General features: G+C 45.3%; 1 protein-coding gene and 1 pseudogene across 1 annotated transcript in view; both read left to right on the forward strand.

Moving 5' to 3' along the window:
- LOC142588567 (1-phosphatidylinositol 4,5-bisphosphate phosphodiesterase beta-4-like) overlaps positions 1-24,079 on the forward strand; it is a 208,676-nt gene that overhangs the window by 85,909 nt on the left and 98,688 nt on the right. Inside the window, exons 8-9 of the mRNA XM_075700406.1 lie at positions 12,621-12,674; positions 23,004-23,085. Coding sequence (XP_075556521.1) covers positions 12,621-12,674; positions 23,004-23,085 — 136 coding nt within the window. The remainder of the gene's footprint in view (positions 1-12,620; positions 12,675-23,003; positions 23,086-24,079) is intronic.
- On the forward strand, positions 1,845-4,783 carry LOC142588064 (uncharacterized; annotated as a pseudogene).

The raw sequence follows: 24,079 nt of genomic DNA on the forward strand, positions 1-24,079 counted from the left end.
CCCTTTCTCCGTCCATGGGTCAAACCGTCGGGGTACGTGGGTCATATCTCTGGGCCTCGCTACAGCAGTGTCTCTCTTGGGGCTGGTTCCTGTTGAGAGACTCTATCCACAATGTATAGTCAGGTGTTTCCAAATGCGGGTGCAGTTAGACGCAGCCAATAAGAGCTTGGCAGATTGTGAAACAATATGCGAGTCTACATTTGAAGGGTATGCATCCACCTCAACAAACTGTGCTGCACCATGAGATGGGACTGGAAGGACCTCGAGCAGAAAACGGAAGCGCCATGAGGAAGAAGTGGCTGTCGCAGGTGGCACCTTGCCCAATGATAATAGTAAGGATGCTTAAGTGCAAGGCGTAGCCTATAAATAGCACCAACCACCGTACTTGCGGAAGACTATAAAAAGCTTCTTGAAGACGTGAGAGATCGATTCATACGAGAAAGAAAACTGTCGAAAGAAATTTCTCTTCTGGCATTGGCGCCTCGTTCATGGCCCCGAAAAGAAGTTGCTAAGTGCTTTAATGCATCGGAAAGTCAAGTTAGCATTGCTATAAAAATTACGCAACAGGGAGGAATTTTGGGCTCTCCTACATCAAAGTTAAGTAGACCACTAGACAAGAGAACAACAAGAAGCATAATAAAGTTCTATGAGGATGAACATACATCTGTCTGTCTTCCAGGCAAGAAAGACGTCGTCCGATGTGAAGCAAGAAAGATTGCTGCAAAGGAATCTAAGGAAGCGCACGAGGAATGGAAGAAAAGTAACACAGAGCTGAAGTGCGGCTTTTCTAAGTTCGCCTACCTGAGGCCATGCCACTGTTTACTTGCTGGTGCTCCGGGAACGCACTCCGTTTGCGTTTGCATTTACCACCAAAATGTAAAATTGATGCTGCAGTCCTTGGCCATTTTACAAACAATCGACTCGCTCCTTCAGATGACTGTGTGTGAGATTACGAATGAGTGCTGTATGACTGCTATATGCAGCAATTGCCCAGGAGATTCGTCGCTCAAATCGCTGATATTGAGCTCTCCTCCACTGAACCGAGATTTGGCAGCAAGTATTTCTGTCCGTCAGTGGGCTAGTGGAGTGTGCTGCCAATTGGAAACAATGTTGTTTACCCATAATGACTTCGTAGACCGTCTCCTTGAGATGGTGTAACTTAATATCGCATCACTTTGTCAGCAAGCTCCAAGCTCGGCACCTACACAATTTGAAGACCGCTCTCACGCCTGCAGAAGCCATAGTTGTAATGGATTTCTCTGAAAACTACAGCTTTCTCATTCAGCGCCCTACAGTCAATATACTGCAGGGTGCTCACAGGTCCTTGAAAACCTTGAAAACCTTTGAATTTGAATATTTCGTTTTCAAGGCCCTTGAAAGTCTTGGACTTTTTGCTGCTCCTTAAAAATCCTTGAATTCCTCGTGTAGTACATGCAAATGACTATTAACAAAAAAAAAACGCAGTTAAAATATTCGCATTTTCAGTACCGTGCTTCAATATATGCGTTTCAGGCGTAAAAAATCAGTTTGTGCTAATATAGCCAATGTTGCGCGACGGTTAGTCACATTGGAGCCACTCGGCTCTGAAGCCAACTTGAGCCGATTCAATCCAATCCAATCTTGGCGCTTTGTTATGGTGGTTGACGGCATTGCATTGTGCTGTCGCTTCTGCACCTGACTTGTTGCGGCTGAAACATCTGAATACAAAGGAAATGCCTAGGAAAAGCAAATTTCAAGGCGCGTGGCTTCACAACAAGGCTTACAAATACTGGATTGCACTAGATACGACGAGTGAGCACCATGCAAGATGCAGGCCTTGCGGAAAGACCTTCGATATCGCCAACATGGGCAAGTCAGCATTAAAGAGCCATATGAAGAGTGCTAAGCATGCTGGCGTCATGGAGATTGCAGCCAACAGCTCGGTGCGAAGATACTTAGTTCCAAGCACGGGGCAACAGTCAGCCGTCCCATCTCCTTCGCAATCGGGAAACCTAGACGATGCTTGCAGGGCACACGAGCAGGTGACGAATGCGGAGATTCTGTGGACTTTGAAGGTTGTCACATCGCATTTCTCCTATTTGTCGTCGTCGGAAGCAGGCCAGCTATTCCAGCGTATGTTCCCGGACAGTGTGGCCAAAGCATTTTCTTGCGGAGAGAAAAAATGTGCCGATGTGACGTGCCATGGTCTGAGGCCCTTCTTTTTATCTGCTCTGCAATGGGAAATAAAAGATTGCGATTACTACGTGGTACTCTTCGACGAGCCCACGAACGACTATCTCCAGCGGAAACAATTGGATGTTCACATCCGGTTTCGGAATTCATCTCACAAGGTGGCAATGAGGTACTATACCTTCGTGTTTATGGGGCACTCGACATCCGAGGACATCCAAGGAACGCTGCTGACTGTGCTCGAGCCTTTCCCTCTTGAGAAAATTCTTCAGATTTCAATGGATGGTCCCACTGTTAACCTGAAGTTACTCAAGAATTTCCAAGAGCACCTGCGTCAAGCATACCAAGTTCAATGTCTGGACATTGGGACTTGTGGCCTCCACACCATGCACAACGCCTACAGGGCAGGTGTTACAGCAAGTAAGTAGGGACTTGACTGTCTGCTCTCCAGTTGAGCGCGCTTTTCCATGGTTCTCCTGCAAGAAGGGAGGACTTCTCAGCAGTTACCGGTCAGGAGACTTTTCCCCTGAACTTTGTTGCCCACCGGTGGTTGGAGAATGTGCATGTGATAGAGCATTGCTGTTGTGGTGTGACATTAAGAAGTTTATTGCAGCTGCAAGGAAGAAGGAAGTAAGCCCCCCAAAGTGTGGATCATTTCACAACTTGTGTGAGTTTGCCAGTGATGGCTTACTGCTAGCAAAGCTTCAATTTGCACTGGGTGTGGCCATGACCCTCAAGCGATTCCTCACTGAGTACCAAACGGATCAGCCCATGGTGTTCTTTCTTGCAAGGGACTTGGAAACTGTGGTCAGGAAGCTACTGACGAAGTTTCTGAAGTGCTCGGTCTTGTCTTCAGCAAAAGAAGCCACTGGTCTGCTGATGGTGGACATTGAAAGCACCGAGAACCACACTCCACTTTAAAAGGTGGATGTAGGCCATGCCGCTAAACAGACTGTCTGGAAAACTAAAACAAAGCCAAAAGGACGTGTTCCAGTTCCGCATGGAATGCAAATGCTTCTTGATCAGTGTGACAAAGAAGGTGCTTGAGAGAAGTCCACTGAGATTCCCAATCATTAGGAGTTTGTCCTCTCTGGACCCACAACAAATGTGTACTAAACTAGATGAGTGCCTGGCTGGCTTCAGAAGAGCGTTGTATGCCCTCATTACAGCGGGCAGAATGTCTGAGCACCAGAGAGACACTGTACTGGGGGAGTACACCGAGTTCCTGCAGGAAGAGATGCATAACCTGCGAATGTTTGAGAAGAATGTAAACAGGTTGGACGAGTTCTTGACTGAGCTGATGAAGTTTAATTCATCATATGGGGAATTGGGGAAGATTGTCAAACTTTTGCTTGTGCTCAGCCACGGACAGGCCACTGTGGAGCGAGGGTTTAGCGTGAACCGACAGGTTGCTGTAGAAAACCTGAAAGACCTGTCGCACATTTCGCAACCTATTGTGTGCGACGCTGTGGACAAGGCAGAGGGCGTCCTTAATGTCCCTATTACAAAACAGCTGAGGACTGCTGTATCAGCTGCCCGGCAGCAGTATGCTGCATATCTGGAAGCAGAAAAAAAGAAGCAAAGTGATGATGTAAGGGAATCAAAGAGGCGCTGCATCGACGAAGAGATCGATGCAATGGAAAAAAAAAAGAAAAAGAAACTCGAGGCAACAATAGCTGACCTCCAGGCTTCAGCGGGTACGTATGCCGAAAAGGCAGAAGCAGCTTATGATCTGAAGTATGTGGTCAGATCAAATAGTCTGAGGAAGCCTGCACGAAGCAAGACTGAGGAACTGTATAGCCTCAACCAGAAGATTCAGGAAAAGCGGCAGGAGCTCCCCTGAAGTTGCCATTAGCACTTTTGCAGAATGGATTGCTGTTCGACATTGGTGCAATGCACTGCAGGGTGTTTTTCAAGATGGAACATATATTACGTTGGTTTAGTGCCATACAATCTGTTGCTTGAAATGTTTTCCTTCGATTTTGTTCAGTAATATTATGCTGGTTTAGTGCAGTACAAGCTGTTCCTTGAAATGTTTTTTTTTTTCCGACTTTATTCAGTAATGTTATGTTGGTTTAGTGCAATACAAGCTGTTCCTTGAAATGTTTTTTTTTTTTCGAATTTGTTCAGTAATATTATGTTGGTTTAGTGCAATATAAGCTGTTTCTTGAAATGCTTTTTTTTTTCGACTTTGCTCAGTAAAATTTGTACCTGATATTGAAAACTGCTGCATGTAGCATTGTGTTGAGTCCTTGAAAATACTCCAACTGGGCCTTGAAATTCCTTAAATATCCTTGAATTTTCCCTTTTTGAGTCTGTACGAACCCTGATACTGGGACAACTCTCAAGCAACAGTACACCCGATTGTAGTCTACTCTCGCTCGACGGACTCATCTGACGAACGAAATGTTCAGTCGTACGTAGTGATATCCGACTACCTCGACCATATGACTGCCGCTGCTTCAACATTTCAGCAGGTGCTGATGGATCAACTTAAAGTAGACATGCCGCAGGTAGAACATGTGCACTACTTTTCGGATGGGGCTGCTTCCCAGTATAAGAACAGAAAGAATTTTGCAAACCTGTGCTACCACAAGGAAGATTTTACTTTGGATGCTACGTGGCATTTTTTTGCTACATCACACAGAAAAAGTGCCTGTGATGGGGTGGGTGGCACCCTGAAATGGTTGACTACCAAGGCAAGCCTACAAAGGCCTTTCTCAAGGAAGATTTTGACACCGTTTGAGCTGTACGACTGGGCACGTGAAAGCCTTTTACATATAAAACCAATTTGGGTGCCGGAGAGCTGCAATATCTAAACGGGAGGTAGAACTGTCGTCCAGGTTCTCGAATGCTATGCGCATTAGCGGAACCAGGTCATTACATTATTTTCAGCCGACGTCACTTTTTCAACTAAAAGTTGCATTTACATCTTCGTCGAAGACAAGAAGTGTTAAAGCTGTTCGACAGCCGGCACCTGCTCAGCTATAAAAGTGATAGGGGGCTATGTTCAGGCTTGTGTATTCAAACGTGGTTGACATTAAATTTTCGTAGCCATGGGAAAAAAAAAGTCAGGGATACGGCATTGGAAATCGCTTGTCTTGGTGTGCATACAATAAAAAAGCCAAAGCCCCTTGCTGAATAGTTTCTTGGGCTCACTTTGTTGCCAATATCTCTTTGCAGGATGGCTACACTTCATATATGTCTGCTCTTTACGTGATCCACGTACTGAAAATAAAAAAAAAATCATTTCTTGCGGTTAAAAAAATACCTTTTTATAACTTCTCACATGCATAGTAGACCCATAGGGCTATCTAATGATATAATGCATATATTTTTAGGCCGACCACCAAGGCACCTTTTTTTACCTTGAATATGGAGTTTTTTGCAAAAAAAAAATGGAACTTTACAATTTTTTTCCATGCGAACTGCTAAACCTTCGATACTTTAAATATTTTTCAGCTGTACTATGTTAACTGGGCTACCAGTATATATGCTATATGTGACTTCCAGGTTTTTCTACGATCCGAGAAAAACACTCAAACTTTGCAATTTTACATGCTTTTGCTAGGACCAGAACCAATCGAAGTATTCAAATATTTATAAAATTGGCAATTTTTGCAGTCACATCGCATCTTTGGGTTGCCATAAACGCAATTTGAAGGAGTGGATCATACAGTGTGTCTTTGACAAAAAATGTTGATTGATGCCGTCTAGCTCAGCTTGGCAGGAAAAACAAATTGTCGTCAAAATTCTACGAAATTTTTGGCAAGGAAAAATAAATGTGGAGGATGAGTTTTGAACTCCAACAAACATGTGGAAATTTTTGCAGCTATATCTGTGATGGTCGAAAAAACGTTGGTTGATTTGGCGTGGAATGACCCTCTTGGCAGTGTTCCTCCTGCGCTTCTTTCCTGCGCGAGTCCATTTGATGTGGTTCCTTGTTTGCCAAGTAAAGGAGAGGTGTATTTCACAGGCCTACCTGCGAGATACACCTTATTTCATTTTTCTTTTGTGGGTTTACATGTCTTTATGGTGAATGGTGGGCTTTATTCATATTTGTACTAGTAAAGGTACCCCCCTCATTTGCATAGGAAAGTTACCTTGGGTTGGGCCCTCTTCCGAAAAAAAGAATACTGGGTTCATGCCTGCGTCAGGGCATCTCACTTTCCTCGTCAGTGCGCACTGGTGATGGCTACAGTTGCAATGGCGAGTTTGGCATTGGCTTCATGTGTAGAGGAAGAAAAGCGATCAGAGTGGTGGAGACGAAGAAGCAGGAACCGTGGAAGGGCACCTGTTGGTGGAAGATTGTGCTGGGAGGGCAGGCTGGAAGAGGGCAGCTTTGGAGGAGCAGCGGCGTCAAAACTGGCAGCGAGGAGATGAGGAGTTGACATGAAGGAGAGTGAGAGGAGTGACTGGCATCTAAACGGCTTGCAGACTGGAGAGCGAATGAGAAGGGGAAGGCTGTGGGCCGCTTTTATAGGGGGGCAGTGCAGAGTTCATGGAAGGCTACGAGAGCATCATGCTGGAGAGCGCCGCAAATGCCGTGGCTCAAGTCTGAGGTTGTGTTTGTTGTGTTCAAAAATCTATCAGCCGCTCATTGTGGGTACGCAGCGTGATCGTGAAAACTGAACAGTTTTGCAGTAGGGACTTCCCATGATCACTGGGCAATTTTTTCTCGAATTGTGCCGCCGTGAAGTTTGCAAAACAAAAGTTTTTCTTCGCACCATCGTCAACAGCACTGTGCTAATTCTACGGTTGGAGGGTCGGTGTTCGTGTACCGTAGCGTCCGTGCCATTGACACATGTCTACAAACCAAATTCAATGATCCTACCACACATTTAGACCGTTTGTCTAAAGTCTGATGGCTGGAATCGAGCATAACCTGCTCGAAAAAATCGGCGGAAAACACCAGCTTGCGTTGGGACCCGCCATGTTGACAGCCTTACTGGCGATGCTCAGGTTTTTGATGTTTTCGACAAGTTATCGGTGGATTTGTACCATCGAAAGTGCAATGAAACTAGGGGCAATGTTTTATTGTGATGCAGGCCAATTATAGTGAGCGGCAAGAATATTTCTAGACTTCCCCAACATTGTCCTCCCAATTTGTTAACGTAGCTCCTCGCATCAAACATGGCACTTATAATCCGAGGGACACTTCTTTTGTGCTTTTTGGCACATTTCAGCGTCATAAGTGCTCTTTAAGAGTGGTAAAACTTTGCTCATACAGCGCACTTCATGGAATGCTATGGCACAAGTCTACCTGCAGTCTTTTGTTCACTTTTCGGCATTGAAAAGACCGTGGTTTTCCACCATCGCGAAGTGCCAGGAAAACATTATTTTCGTGCGGATTCCATCACGGGGAACACCAGCGATGCGATTGCAACTGAGATTAACGGTTCAGGCGTGTTGCACCACGGAGTTTGACAGCTTCCGTTTGCTCTGCAGTAAACAGCTAGGAGCACTCAGCACTTGCTTGGTGCCCGTTACCAGGCGGTTATCAGTTGTGGGCTTGGTACTTTTGTGACCTGTTCTGGGCCTGCATGAGTCTAATTTGAGACTAATAATTTGACACTGCATATGCAAAAGAGTCGCCGCCGCTCGGCAGCGGTGATGCCTCCGTTTGCCACTTTGCTGTAAGCCGGTCAAGTTCTTGATGCGCTTGAAGTAATGCAGCTTAAAATGCATGCGTTTGGGCCGGGACCAGAAGAAATTTTGAATAAAGCGATATTTCGAGGGAAACGATTTCGTTATAATGAGGGATTACTGTATCTAGGATGAACACTACCTTTTTCTTTGATCACTCGATACGTTGGTCAAACTCCAAGAGCCACTCACAAAAAGGTTCTCGCAGTTGTGAAAATAGCATGCCGGTATCCTGGGAACACCATGGACGCAGTGGGTATCTTTATTGCGAAAGCAATTATATGGACACTCCAGGACTATATGTACACGTCGTATGCTGTATGTGCGAGTGAAAGCATGCAACGGTGAGCTGGTGATCGCGGCTTAATCTAGCGCACGCAATGGATGAAATTGGGCAGAATGCTTGCCGCCTTCCGTCACCCGTGAGGCTTGGGGTGCGAGGGTAGGGAGGAGGGGCACGTTATACTCCGGGCGGTCCGGGCCGCTGTATCTTGAAAGCCATCTGCGACGGGTACAGAGTCCGCACTGCGCTATGTTTTCGCGACTTAGTTTGCGTTGATGTGAGCGGCTGCAGGAATGTATATTCACTTGCTTCTATTACTGTGTTTCCTCACTGCAGTGTTTTGACAGCAAGTTTCCGCGGTCATCGAGTGAGACGTGTTCATGTTTGCCTGTGCATGCTTGGTAATTCAACTCGTTAATACGAAATTTCGGATAATTTGAAGTAGCCACCGTGGTCTGTCTAGCAATGTACTGAAAGCAATATGTAACACATCCCGCTAATTCACAATGAAATCTGCACCACCACCTCTTATTCGAACTCCACGCTATCGTCGATGGGCAGTGTGCTAGTGTGAGGGAGCTCGCTCGCATTGCCACGTGGGTCGCGCAGCTTTGCTTGTTCCATCCGCGGTCTTTTGTTTAGGCCTGACTGGAGGGAGATGTGTTTGCACCTGGCCAGGCATGGCCAGAGCTTCTGTTGCATGTAACTTCTCTCCACTGAGGTTCCGTATAACGCTCAAGGGCGATAAAATCGTTGCTGTGCACCATATGCTCAATGTGCGAGCAAAAGCATGCGAGGGTGAGCTGGCCAACGCAGCTCAATGTCACGTGCGCGAACGAGGAAGGCGGTGCAGATGCGTTGCCTTTCTTTTCGCGCAAGAGGCACAAGGGTGGAGGTGGGGGAAGGAGGACGTTCTTCTCAGGCAACTGCTGCTTACAGCACGGCCATGCAGGCGCTGTATCTTGAAATCAGTCTGCGACGTGACCAAAGTGCGCGCCCGTGTGGGCCTCATCTTCAAAGCAATGTGCGATGTTTGCAGCATGCGTGTAGTGCTGGTAGCTTCGTATGCAATGTGCTTTCTAGATTACGCTCGTGTTGAAGCGAGAGCTGTACGAAGGTCACTTCGCTCGCTGCTACTGCCACGATTCCTTACTCCAGCATTTTTCAACGAGCTTCAGCTGTCATCAAGCGAGAGGTGTTCATGTTTACCTGTGCGCACATGACACCGTACTAGGTAAATAAATTAGTAAGCGAATGTATACAAATTTATACGGCCGATAAAACTACTATCCTTACTTCGTATCATCATCATTAGCCTGGTTACGCCCACTGCAGGGCAAAGGCCTCTCCCATACTTCTCCAACAAACCCGGTCATGTACTAATTGTGGCCATGCCTTGCCTGCAAACTTCTTAATCTCATCCGCCCACCTAACTTTCTGCCACCCACCTAACTTTCTGCTGCCCCCTGCTGTGCTTCCCTTCCCTTGGAATCCAGTCCGTAACCCTTAATGACCATCGGTTATCTTCCCTCCTCATTACATGTCCTGCCCAGGCCAATTTATTTTTCTTGATTTCAACTTAACGTCATTAACTTGCGTTTGTTCCCTCACCCAATCTTCTCTTTTCTTATCCCTTAACGTTACACACCATTCTTCTTTCCATAGCTCGTTGTGTCGTCCTCAATTTAAGTAGAACCCTTTTCGTAAGCCTCCAGGTTTCTTCCTCGTAGGTGAGTACTGGTAAAACATAGCTATTATATACTTTTCTCTTCAGGGATAATGGCAACCTGCTGTTCAGGATCTGAGAATGCCTGCCAAACGCACCCCAGCCCATTCTTATTCTGCTGATTATTTCCGTCTCATGATCCGGATCCGCCGTCACTACCTGCCCTAAGTAGATGTATTCCCTTACGACTTCCCGTGCCTCGCTGCCTATTGTAAATTGCTGTTCTCTTCCGAGACTGTTAAGCATTACTTTAGTTTTCTGCAGATTAATTTTTAGACCCACTCTTCTGCTTTGCGTCTCCAGGTCAGTGAGCATGCATTGCAATTGGTCCCCTGAGTTACTAAGCAAGGCAATATCATCAGCGAATCGCAAGTTACTAAGGTATTCTCCATTAACTTTTATCCCCAATTTTCTCAATCCAGGTCTCGGAATACCTCCTGCAAACACGCTGTGAATAGCATTAGAGAGATCGTATCTCCCTGCCTGACGCCTTTCTTTATTGGGATTTTGTTGCTTCCTTTATGGAGGACTATACTTCGTATAGCTATCTACTAATTTGCTATCGCAATCGATGCTTCACTTTTCAGGTGAAACAGCGACATTTTTTTTTTCTGCGCACCGGTCAGCGGGACAAACGCGTGGATGGAGCAAGAGCCATCTCGACGTCAGGCACGTCAGATCGCGTTGCCCGCATCCGGTTATGTTGGCTGCACCAATGCTTGAAAGTATAGACGTTGTTCATGCCAACGTGACGTAGCATGTGTGCACACGTGCTCATGCCATGTCGGACTATATACACGCCTTAACCGTACAATTTTTTTTCTCTGACTTTCATTAGTTAGAATTTTGTATAATTCGAATTTTTGTACCATACCTGTGGAATTCGAATTAACAAGCTTTTACTGTAATTTATTTAGTACGCCTATGTTTACAAGTTCATATTGCTGATAAAACTACTATCTTTACTTCATATAGCTGTCCACTAGTTTGCTATTGCAGTCAATGCTTTGCCTTTTGGGTGAAACTGCAACTTTTTTATTTCCAAATGACAAATGTGGGGCACTTGTCGCTCCCGTCCATATTGGTGGGCAAAAACACAGAGGCACAGCTTTCTGTTTTTGCCGCCTTTACATGTGTCTCCTTTGAGTGCATGCATCTTGGATGACGACATCTGAAAGAACAGTGCTGTTTCATCACAGTTATATATGTCGGTGTAAACATAGTTGCCAAGGAGTCGGGGCAGCATTTCCTCCACCCACTTCTGCTTCGTCTCCATGTCAAGTGAAGCTCCCTCGCCTTTGTAAACAATGCCGTTCCTCTCCTTGAAGAGGTGTACTTAGCTGCCACCTGGCTGGAAGTTCACATTGTTGATGAGTAAGGCAAACTGCTTCACTTTTGTGGCCAGAATTGGCCCGATGATTGGCAAGTTCATGGCATGGGCATCAAGAAATCACTTGTAGAGAGCCTTTCCACCTCCTTATAGAAACTTCGTAGAATGGGTTTGCATCCATTGTCTACCGACCAGCTTTATTTGTTGAACTTCTCTGCAGAGCGAACTACACTGTCAGTTGCGATAATCTGTACTTCTTCACCAAGTCATATTTGTTTACCGTCCTTCACGATACTGCACTTCATTGCCAACCTATATCAGTACACTTTCTTTTCACCGGCAACGGCATTGCTGATGATCAGTGGGCAAATCGGACATCTTCCATTTTGGCGGCAAGTCAAACAAGGCGGAGAAACCATGTGGCCAGGAACGACTTCGATGCAACCAACAAAGATGTACACGAGGGACTTTCAGAGAGTGGCATGGCATAGAGCTATGGCAGCAGCCCATTTGTGTTCGGAGGAGTGGAAAGGCAACGGGAGAGAGGCATACAAGGCGAGTGATGCGGAGAAGGCTGGAAAACAGGTGCTATTGTATGAGCGCATGGCCATTGGGGCGGTGGGCAAGAGTGCGGTGGCTCAAATTCCTCTTTTTCTTTTCAAAGATTTCTCATTCCATTACCTTACAGCACAGGCACCCACTAGCCAGACTTCATTGTTATAGCTGATAATGCGACATAGGGGCCTTGTAATTTCACCATAAAAAACATGCAAAAGTCTATGGTGCAGCAGCTTCTCATTGTTAGAAGCGATATATTTTTATAAACGGTACCGTTATAAGTTTGTTTGACTGTACTCAGACTGGTTGGTTATTAGCAACTAGAAGTGACACCACTAAAACAGGACAGCAGCTAGAACAACTGGACGATAAACACCATGTTACTCTTGTCATCGTGTCGGCAGCATCCTGTTGGAAGCATGATGTTCCATCAGATTTGTTATTGCCTTGTTCCAGGTTAATTTTCTATTTGCTACTTGTATTATTTACACACGATTTCATTCTTCAGTATAGGTGATAACATCCACTTTCCGTGAAATGAAGTTATACTGTACTGCTGTTTGCCGTGTTTTATAATTCTCCATGAACAAGGTGTCTTTTCTCAAGTGTACTGACTGTTAATTTTGCTGATGATTTATTAATACACATATTTGCATCTCACCTTCAGGGCAGAAAATACAGCCTGATGCTACTTTCTGTTAATGATTTATTTGTTAACTGTGGGGTGGCACACAGCCTCCCTTTTATTCTCTGTTGGGAACTTTACTCAACTGTTCTGTCCATTGGAAAAAGCGCACCAGCAGAGGAAGGAAGGCCAGAAGAAGCTGGTGTGCCACCCTCTGCCTGCTGATGCACTATTTTTACCATGGATTACAAACTAGCCCAGTCACATGCCTTCTTCTATGCAGTTGGATCAAGCTAGGATTCCTGGTGGATCCAGATGGAAAATTACCAGTCCGAAGGTGGGTCCCACTTGTTGAGCTCTCCCATGTCTCGTGTGCATGCTTCTTTGCAAGACCGGCCACGCTTGCAAATGCACCTGTATTATGACAGGTACGTCAGCTAGTGCAAGGTCTTAGTGATCGAAGTAAAGGTCATAGACATTTATTAAACCATGTAGTCGAGGCTGCCTTATGCACCAGAAAGGACGTAAACTGGTATCGAATTGGGACAAGGATATATGAAAACGGGGGGACCAACTGGCCCAGCAAACTACTCTCCTAAATAACAAGTTCACCGCAATTCAGGCGTGTTGTGCGGTGAAGCATACTAAGATTGGAAAGGGGCTAATGTTGCGGAACAGCGTATGCGTTCCTTAACCCCATGAGGGTCAATTTTTTTCAATACATGCAACACTCCAGGGTTAATATCTTTATTTCAGATCTATAGTCCTCAGAGTGGCCTATCTTGAAGAAAATTTACTGCAATTTTTTTAAATGACCGTAAAGGGATAAAAATATATTTTCCGTAGCTAAACAATTCAAGGGGTCTACCAACAGGGAAAACAGGAAAAACCGGGAATTCTCAGGAATTTTGCATAGTCCAGAAATACTTAGAGAAACCTCAGTGAATTTTTGCTTATATCAGGGAGAATTAGCTGTAATTTTATTGAAAGGGAATCAAAGTCGCAATAATGCTGGCTCGAATAACAGAGAGGAATCGCAACCAATCGTCTTTGATGCCATGTCATTGGCTGGAAGAGTTGCCAGTGTAGTCAATGACCAATTTTCCGGAGACCACACTTTTGTTACATGCCCGATAATTCGGACGGCTTCGCGGCACTACCATGTACCCCATGGTATTGAGTCAATGTGTAAAAACCAGGGTGTCTACCAACTGGGAATACTCTGAGATTTTGAATAATCTGGAAATACTCGGGGAAAACTCAGGGAATTTATGCTTCTATCAGGGAAAATTAGCTGTAATTTTATTGAAAGGGAACGAAAGTCGAGGTAATGCTGGCTCGAGTGACAAAAAGGAATCGTAATGAATCTACTTTGATGCCGTGTCGTCGGCTGGAGGAAGTGCCAGTGTACAGTGAACGACCGACTTTCCGGACGCCCGATAATTCTGACAGTTTCGCGGCACCACCCCATAGAGTCAACGTCGGAAATTTAGACACCAGAACTCCACCACCACCATTTTGATTACTTCGCCGCCTTGAACGGCGCTCTCGCACGCAGATCCGCTTGCAGCCGTAGCCACCATCGCGGCAGCGCTAGGCCCAGCTACTTCGACGTTCGCTGTTAAGCTTCTTGCCGTTCGGTTCCGTGTTTTTCATTGAAAGAATTTGCCACTGTCAGCAATGCGACTCCGCCTTTGTGGTCCTCGCTATTAGCTTCGAAGCTTGGAAAGCACGACGCGTTGCATAAGACAGGTTCCTGAAAGTTTTCTTCGCCTTAGTAAAGTAGTGTCATGTAGTGAAGCATACGCAAAAGTATTACAGTGAAGCATAACAAGCGTCGGAAGGGGCAATTGTCACGGGGCACAGTATACATTCCTTAATTATACACGCGTACACTCGCCATATCCTTCTCAGTACGAGCATTCATATGCTTAATAAGTGTACTGGCACGCATTCAGAGCTTTTTGGCATGTGCTGGTGATTTCAGCCCTTAAAAGGACCCTGAAACAATATAGTAGGGCCTTCTGATCATTAATTGACTCATCTAAGTGCTCCACATAAAGCATGTAACTTATTATAAGGTTTTAAAAATCTACATTGCTGCCAATCGCAGCACACTGCTCGATGGAATTTTCAGTTGCCCCTACCCATACGACGTAAATCACCTAATTGATGTCAGTAGGGCAAGCTATCCGATTGGCTGCCCAGGGTGCATTGTTGATAATTTTTCCATCTTTATTGGGAACAAATGATGTCCATAATAGTTGCAAAGCTAATTTGTTTCTATAAAAAGAAAGTAACAGAGAATGCACAAGAACAATTTCTCACTACACCTAAGTACTTTTGGCACACAGCAAGTGTCGTCTGCTTGTGTTACAACATGCTCCATTTTGTTGAGAGCTCCGCGGTCAGTCAGTCTCAGTCTTTTCGCAATCACTATGATTCGACTTTGTTGCACTGTGGACTGCAAACATAGCAACTGGCAATATGTCAAGTTGGGACATTGTGTCCCTCTGCAAAGCAGCAGACGAGCAGACTGGCTGCAGCGCATCGCACTGCCGCTATCCGATCGGCGCCAGGATTTGCGTGTTTGCGGCCATCACTTAACACCAGAAGATTACCAAGACAATGGTGTTTTGTGAGTTTGGTATTAAGGTAAATGCAAGCACAAGGGGACAGGGCCTGGCCATTTGACCGTGTCGTTTCACGGGATGAACGGAAGCACAAATGTGAATGGTCTGCACAGTGCAGCCACCTGGTGGCAGAGAGCTCAACCACACACAGTAGCAGCAATGAAATGTATTTTTCTTTGCAGCTGGTTCAAATATTTTGCAGGAGCATAATCGAAAAGACGTTTTGTAAATGTTTAAAATGTTTTTCACTTGGTCAGAGCAATATTAGTGCTTTGTTTGGCTGGTTAAGCTCTGCAACAGGTGGCTGGACTGTGCAGACCGATCAGGCCGCTCATGCGCTGTGACATACGCATGCTGCTTCGATAGCTCTCGCTTGGGGTCGACTGCTGAGAGTTTGAAGAGGCTTCGCACGCTTGCTCCTAGAGAACTACAAGTCGACGACACGACGTGACATCATGACGCAGAGCCAGTGAAGGTGGAGCTTAGCCTCGATCACTCAGCAAACGAGTTGAGGAGAAAATGCATGACTATGGACAAGGGTAACTTGTAATCGTCTGTAGCTCTCTTAATATGAGATGTTTCACACAAATTGTGGTGCTGTACCCCACGCGTCTACAAAATTTGTCCAAACCGTTTCAGGGGCCCTTTAAGGGCAAAAAGACATGCATTTATTTTGTCAAACTGACCGTCTTTTTTTTATGTTTTCGCAGCCCCTAGGGAGTACTAAAAATTGTATGTTCACTGTACAACTGACCATGAGGATGGTTCAAATGGTTCGTGAAGCAAACATGCGTCGGAAGGAGGATGAGAACAGAAAGGACTGGTGCATTGAGAAATGAACGGGAAAGGAGGCATGCCATCGCTTCTTTGAAGAAGCTTGAGATAAAAAAAAAACGAAGTGTGTTGGCTGATGCCAAGATGCAGGTGTCCCTCATTCAAACCAATATAAGCTCTTTCAAGCAACGAAACGCAACGTTGAGGCGTGGTGCGTAGGCTGAGAGTATGTCTGGACAGCTTTTGAGAGAGAATCTCACTTGTGACAAAGTTTGGACATCATACCAGTGAGCTTGTAATCAATTGATAGAAATAGCTCTCATTCGAAAATATTTGCTTCTGTATGAATCTCCTTTTTATTTGTATTTGAGAATGGTTGAATCGATTTGCACTTGGTTTTACCATTGTTTTCGAAGGTATTTTATTGCCTGAGCATTCCACTAGCCACCCCCCGCCTTTCTGTTTTCTTATTAAATAAAATAAGCACTACTCCTCATTACAAAAACTGGGTCGCTTTTTTATTTTTTAACATGCTTATAGAGAGTGACAGCATTGGGCGACATGGTGTCCAGCCCGCCTTGACATAAAACAAAGTTCTGTGTCACTCGGGGAATATTGCAAAGCCACTCAGGGAAAACCTGGAAAACTCATGGAATTTGGAAATGTCAACTTGGTAAACACCCTGAAAAACACTAGGCCAGGTCAGCCTCGACGTTTGCTAACAGGCTTGCCATTCTGTGCCGTGTTTTTCATTGAAAGAGAATTCGCCGCTGTCAGCAAACCGATTCCGCCTTTGTAACCCTCGCAATTGACTTTGAAGCTCGGAAAACAGACCGCGTTGCATAATGCCTCGTCCCGAAAGTCAGCTTCACCTCATGCAAAGTATTGCAGGGAAAGTTAATGAGTGTGGGAAGAACAATTGTCAAGGGACACAGTATGTATTCCTTAAAGATACATGTGTGCACCCACCATCTCCTGTCACAGTATGAGCACCGATATGCCTAATAAGTGTACTAGCATGCCTTCAGAGCTTTTTCTGATGTGCGTGTGGTGATTTGAGCCCTTATGAGCAGTAAAATACATGTATTCAGTTTTAGGACTGCCCAATTTTTTGGACGTTTTCGCGGCCCCTAGGAAGTCCAAAAAATTGGATGTTGAATGTACCACTGACCAAGAGGATGCTTCGAATGGTCCATGGGACGAACGCGCAGCGGAGGGGAACGAGAACAGAAAAGGCCTACACATTGAGGAATGAACGGGAAAGAAAGTATGCTACTGCTTCTTTGAAGGAGTTTGAGCTAAAAAAAAAACAATGTGTTGGCTGATGCCGAGATGCAGGTGTCTCTCATTAAAAGCAAAATAAACTTCTTAAAGCAGTGAAACGCAACACTGAGGCATTATATGTAGGGTGAGAGATGTCAGGGCAGTTGAGATTGACTTTCCAGCTGCTCAGAGAAAATCTCACTAGTGACAAAGTCCAGGCCTCATACCAATGAGCTTGCTATCAGTTGATAGAAATAGCTCATAATCGAAAATACAGTCGATCCCGGATATATCGAACTCGAAGGGGATCACGAAATAGTTTGATATATTGATGATTCGAAATATAAAATATGCATGTCAAAAGCTTCTCTACAACCCCACACATCTCAAGGCAGTTTCCCTAAGTCGTGACTAACGGGAACTTACCGATCTGTACCTCCAAGGCGCGTGAAAAAACAAAAACACAGCGCGACGACCAGAGCACTTTATTTCAGAAGAAAAAAAAATCTGTGACCTTTGCTTGCTTTTTCTTCTGCACCATCAAGTTCATTAAGCCGTCCTCAAGCTTGTTGACAGTGTCCAAATGAGAAAGGCCAGCTCCTTCGATTGTGTCACAACAGCGGCGAATAATGCTGAAAGCTGATGCAAGTTCAGCTGCAGTGCATGGTGGTTGGTCCTCTTTGCCAGAACCTTCGCCGTTGCTCGAGTCTGCATCCTCGTCACTCCTGATGTCAGCCACAATCTCCCCATCAGCGCAATCCACTACAGCTTGCACGCCGTCGTCGGCGCTGACAAAATCGCGTGCTGTAACGCCGCCTGGGATGGTGCCTGGGAATGCAGAGAGCTCACAAAATTTGCTTTCCAGGCATCCAGCGTCATCGTCTTCACTGTCAAGACATCCATCATCTGCTGCTACCACAAAGCCTGCTTTGCGGAAGCAGTTCACAATTCACAAAGGTTGGGACGCATACATGATACGCTCCAGGGCGACTCGACTGCACTGCCTTCAGCTTAACATTGGCTTTGTTCTTGAGGATTGTACTCAGGGTGTTGCGTGGAATTCCAAACGCCGCCGTGGCCGATGACTTTTTCTCGCCAGCATCCACCGATCGAATGATGTCTGCCTTTGTTGAAAAATCCAAATTCTTGCGTTTTTTTCGCAGCCATGGCTCAGGAACACGTGCCAAAAGCGGAAAGAAAAATGCACTGCACCACATGAGGCTCAAGCCTTCGTGATGGCCTCGTGAATAAAAGGAACAAAGCGAATCGAAAGACGCACCGCTCCGCGTCTCCACACTACCACAAGCCCAAGCTGCACTGACCTCGTTCATCTCGCTGTGCCAGCGGTGTCAGCCAAGCAAAACACAGGAAACTGGTGCCTGCGGTCAGCATGGTTTCTCCCTCCCGCTTCCCTTTCATACCCAATCGCACTCCAAGTGCTCCATGTTACGTGCCTTTTACCCACGCCCCTTTCTCAGAGTTCGGGGCGGCGCGCGTGAGATCGCTGGAACATCGCGAGAGCTTCGCGAGGAAAAGCGCGCTTGTGGGAGTGGGATGCAATGGGAGAAGCACACTTGCAGGGGTGCAGTATAGTGGGAGAAGCGCACTTGCCGGGTCGTAGCTCAGCATGGAGTTCGATACATCGATATGCCACGGGAGTTCTATATATGCAAACAATATCGCTATACTTTTGCATGGAATTCCCAAGGGGATTTTTCAACTGTTCGATATAGGCAATAATTCGATATATCCGGGATCACCTGTATTTGTTCAGTATGTATCTCTTTTTTATTCATATTTGAATATGTTTGACTCAGTTTGCAATGAGCTTTACCATTTCTTTTGAAGATATTTTATTCACTGTGCATTTTACTAACGCCCCCCTTCTGTTTTCTTTTTGAATAAAATTAACACTACTCATCACTATTAAACTGGATCAAGTCGTTTTTCTTATTTTTTAATATGCTTACCAGAGAGTGACAGCATCGGGCGACATGGTTTCAGTCCATCTTGACATAAAACAGAGTTCTGTGTCACTCGGGAAATTTTGCAACGGCATTCAGGGACAACCTGGAAAACTCAAGGGAATTTGGAAATGTCACCTTGGTAGACACCCTGGAACATGCATTGTTTATTCATGAATACAGATGGGCTTGCGTAAATACTTCATCACCAGCCTGTTTTATGTCCACTGCAGGACGAAAGCCTCACCCTTCAATCTGTCTTGCACCAACCGATTCTAACTTGCACCTGCGAATTTTCTAATTTCGTCATCCTACCTAGCGTTATAATAAGTATAAGAAAGTCGATACACATACTGGAATAGATCTACAGTAGAACCTCGTCCATACATTTTGTAAAAGACTGCAAGAAAAGACAGCATACTAACCAAGAAAACATACAATCCGAAGTAAGTAAAAAAATTGACAGACCCAGCTATTGTTGACATCCGCATAATGTGAAGCATTGCGCAGATCGTTGCGGCACGAGCTGCCGACATGCATCAAGCTGGTGGTGCTCCAGCGGCCAGAGACGCATTTTGTTGTTTTCTGCTTGCGTGGTGTTTTAAAATGGCCACAGGAAACCAAGACGAAATCGAGCTGGTGGGTGATCCAGATGCCACCGAAGTGAAATGTGATGTCCACATCTCACCGCCTGCAACGAAAAATGGCAGCGTGTTTGGATTATCGCCTACTAAAAGCGTGCAGCGCACTACAAATCGCATTACGCACCACACACTGTAAACCATAGGTGAAGATGCTTAATAGATCTGGCGGGATAGCTGTGAATGCAGCGTGCGGCAACCCCGCCGTAGATTTGTTGGTATCGAAATAAGAAATTGTCCACGCCGTCATTTTCACGAGACGAGCAGCTATATGCTGTTCTCGATTACGCAGGCCTCGCACCTTTTCCTGTTCGCATGGGATCTATCAGCCGGAAAATGTATGCGATCGTAGTGTGCAGCAGGGAACGGCATCGTGTTTCGGTTATCGTCTATTAAAAAGGTGCGCTACACTTCTGACGGCACTATGTAAGCACTGTGAAACAGATAGGCGAAGATGCTTATCACAATAGGATTGGTGGTGATAGCTGTGAATTCCACGTGTGACAACCCCAGCGATGATTTGCTGGTACCAAAATTAGAAACTGTGGGCACGCCGGCATTTTCATGTGAGACGGGTGGGCAAGTATTGTGATGAAGCTGCTGCACCGGGCAGCTATATACCGTTCTCGATCGTACACGCCTTGCGTCTCTTCTTCACATGGGATCTAGAGGCCGGAAAACATATACGATCACAGTTTCACAATCTACTGAACGTTGGTGCTGAAAAATCGTCTTCTCTGGCAACGTATAAACTGGCATAAAATGAGTGTAACATTTATTGAGTCACTTTTTATGTTCTCGATTGTTGAGTGGTCATTCAACAGGCGAGGCATCTGGTAGAAGCCAATTATCCAGTACACTTGCTTTCTTCGGTGGCTGAAAAGTTGCTCAAGGCCGTGCAATGAGGACATAGGCCAGAAAAATGTGACGTCGCTGAAAAGAGCTGGCCTTTCGTTCTGCCGTATGTGCACAACATTTTGCACAGGTTAAAGGAGATTGGCCAGGGCACTAGAGTGAGTGTAGTTTTCTCGGCTCCAAAGAAACTACAGAAGCTATGCAAGTGAGTTAACGCACCACGTGCTAACTTTGCTTTGTGCTCCATCAAGCACAAGTCAGGTTTCGTCCAGTGGGGTCGTTAACTCAATCCCACTGAAGTGCGGAAGACCTATGTTGGCCAAACTGGCAGACGCCTCAACGACTGCTTGCACAAGCACCGAAAACAAAGTGTACAACACGGTGCAGGGTCAGCTTGGCATTCATTGCCGGGATTGCAAGTGCACTCCCCTCTTTCAACAGTGCATGGTATTGGCAAGGCATAGGTAGCACTTAACCTGAGAAATAATAGAAGCGAAGTACTTTCACAATCTAGGTGACCGCTGTGTAAGCACCTCTTCCATTGCTCTGTCACGACCTGAGCAAGATAACAAGGCCGAGCGCCGGGCAATCGTGGGCACGTGAAGTGATTTGTGTTGTCAATGATGAGCTGGTTCTCTGTATTCCCCTTTTCTGCTTGCCGCACATATATATTATGCTCATCCGCAAATAAAGATTGGCTTTAAGTTAGCACTCCTTACTTGTCTCTGTCCTTTCCTACTTTTGTGCGCTGTGCAAATGCTGCCGGAAGAAAGTGAGGAGGAAGCAGTGAGGAGGAAGCCGTCTTCCATCATGCGCTAAGCACCGGGGAGAATGGGAGGAAGGGGGCAGAAACTGCTTATGTGCAGCTGCGTGTGGTTGGGCTGGCCATATTGTGAAAGCGATCTGTGTTGGCGCCAGAGCCTAGGTGCGTCAATAACTCATACCTTTGTGTGTGGTGTGTACTCGCCACTCAGTTTGCGTTGAAGTTATAGAGAGCACAAAACTTACTTCGCTTGCTGCTGCTGCCAAGTTTCCTCATGCCAGCGTTTTGACTGTGTGTACATGGTCATAGAGTGGGATGCGTTTATGTTTGCCAGTGCGGTGCTCACAGCATGCTTGTTAATTAAGTTAATAAACAAATGTTTACTAGTTTATATGGACAATAAATCTACTATCCATACTTTGTATAGCTGTCTACTAATTTGCTATTGCAATCGATGTTTCGCCTTTCAGACAAAGCTGCGACTTTTTTCACTGGGACCACAGGTCCTAAATGGCATTGAGGCCACTATGCCCTGCCTCTATTTATCTCGCAACTTCGAAGCAATGCTCTTGCACACCAGTATGCTGGCAGCTGTAGTTGTTTTGTGCTGTCGTTATCCCTAGCTGCTTTGTTTTGCTGCAAGACAGCGGGTTACATGGTCAAGGATTCGCAATGTATTGCGGCGAAGCATATCAAGAGGGCGAAGGGGCAACTGTCACGGGAACGGGACATAAAATGTGTTCATTAATTATACACATGTACATTCGTTATGTCCTGTCAAAGTACTAACGCCAAGGCGCGTGAAGTGTTGCATAATCGTAGTTTCCAAAAGTAAGCTTCGGCGCAATACAATTGTGTTACGCGGTCAAGCAAACGCAATGTATCGCGGTGAAGTATACCAAGTGCAATAAGAGGCTACTTTCACGGAAAATTAAATATATTTCTTAATTTCAAACGCGCGCCACCGCCGTCTCCTGTCCCAGTACGGACATCGAGATTCCTAAAGCGTTGCTTAATGCCGGTTCCCGAAAGTTTGCTTTGCCGCAATGCAAAGATGTTATGCGGTCAAGCAAATGCAATATATTGAGGTGAAGCATACCAGGAATGCAAAGGCGTAACTGTGTTCGGACGAGACATGTTCCTTATTTACGCACGCATGGGCCCGTCATCCCCTGCCACAGTATGAGCACCGAGACGCTTAATAATTGTACTGGTAGGTCTTCAAAGCAATTTCGGACATGGCTGTAGCAGTTTGAGTCCTTTTGGGCAGTTAAAAGCCATGCATTCTTTTCTTCAGACAGTTCTGTGGCCCCTTGGGAGTTGGAAAAATCAAACCTTGACTGTAAACCGAGATCGAACTATCGAGGTTTTACTGTTTGCACCTTGAATGATAGTTGTTCTTGAAGTGTACTAGAGACTACAGTACTGGCGTCCTCTGTGACAGAGGTGGTGTGGCAAGTCACATCATGAAATTATTCAGTTGTTGATAATAATATACATGTTGATCCTGCTTTCCAGCCATTGCTTTTGCTTCGCTGTGACTGAGCTGCCAACAGGTTGTTTGTGGACAGTGCTATGACCCATGTTACAGCGGAGTTGGGAGATGTTTCACTTTCTTTGTTTATTGCAAGTCACTAATTAGAGTGCGCAACCTTTTATAGCCATCACTTCTGTGGGAGATGACAAGGTTCTTCAAAAGTTGCAAAGCATCCATAAGGAGGGATTTATGGCTCACTGTGAAATTTTTCCCACTCCCTGCTTGTGGGGCTGCAGGATAGCACAGACATTTGCATCAGGCAAGACTGAGAAGCTGGTGTACCAATGCATTGGCGATGTTGGACTCCCAAGTGGCAAGGTAGGCCTGCCATGTTGTGTTTTGTCAGAAAACTCTAGCCATTTGATCTCAGACTCGGTGCTGCACATGGTTAGGGGTGGTTCTGGGTGGCCACTTCAGGGATACCTTCACAAGGTTTTGCATCACTATATTATATTTCGTGTTTAACCCTTTCAGGGTTGATTTTCTTTTGCCATATGCCACTGCCCAGGGTCGATTTTTTTTATTGCAGATTCCAATTCTTCTGGGAGACCTATTTCGAAAAAAATTTACCGGAATTTTTTTAAGGTGACCGTAAAGTGAGAAAAAAATATTTTGTGTTGGTATATATGTACTACAACCTGGCTACAATCGGTACATGACCGGGGTAGTTGGAGGAGTATGGGAGAGGCCTTTGCCTTGCAGTAGGCGTAATTAGGCTGATGATGATGATATGTACTGTTTATTCATGAATAACAACAATAAAAAATGAAATAAACTTATGAGAATTAAAAATGTGCACATGACAATATTTTGCAAGTCTCAAATGTTCCTGCTCTTAAACTAATATTTATGTCCATAGCATAATTGAACTGCATAGGTGAGCGTGTTCAAGAAAACTGTGTGGTTGTGTGCCCATCAAAAAAGCAAAACGTGTCATAAACTTCTGCTAATCTTCATCTTATCGCCAACCAGAGGCAATTAGTTATCGCGAGTCTCCAAAAAAAGAAAAGAAGGAAACGCATGCACAGTGGCATACTTCCTATGTACACCCCTGTGAGCACTAAACGAGTGAGCAATTAGTAGCAAGATTATATTAGAAAGGTTGGAGGTAGCTGTGTAAGCGTGCCTTCTCTAGCGTTATAGCCATTGCATGATGGACTATGATTGTGTTGTGTAGATATCTTTGTGTACGCATGCCTATTCTCGGGTGGATATTAAAGGCTGGTGTTATTCAAATAAAAATAAAGTTCTTCCGTAATTTTTTTATAGCTTCATACAATGGAAGCAATAAAATAAGATATATGTGCTTCTC

The sequence above is a fragment of the Dermacentor variabilis genome, chromosome 7 (assembly GCF_050947875.1).
Source record: "Dermacentor variabilis isolate Ectoservices chromosome 7, ASM5094787v1, whole genome shotgun sequence".
In the NCBI taxonomy this organism is placed as follows: Eukaryota; Metazoa; Arthropoda; class Arachnida; order Ixodida; family Ixodidae; genus Dermacentor; species Dermacentor variabilis.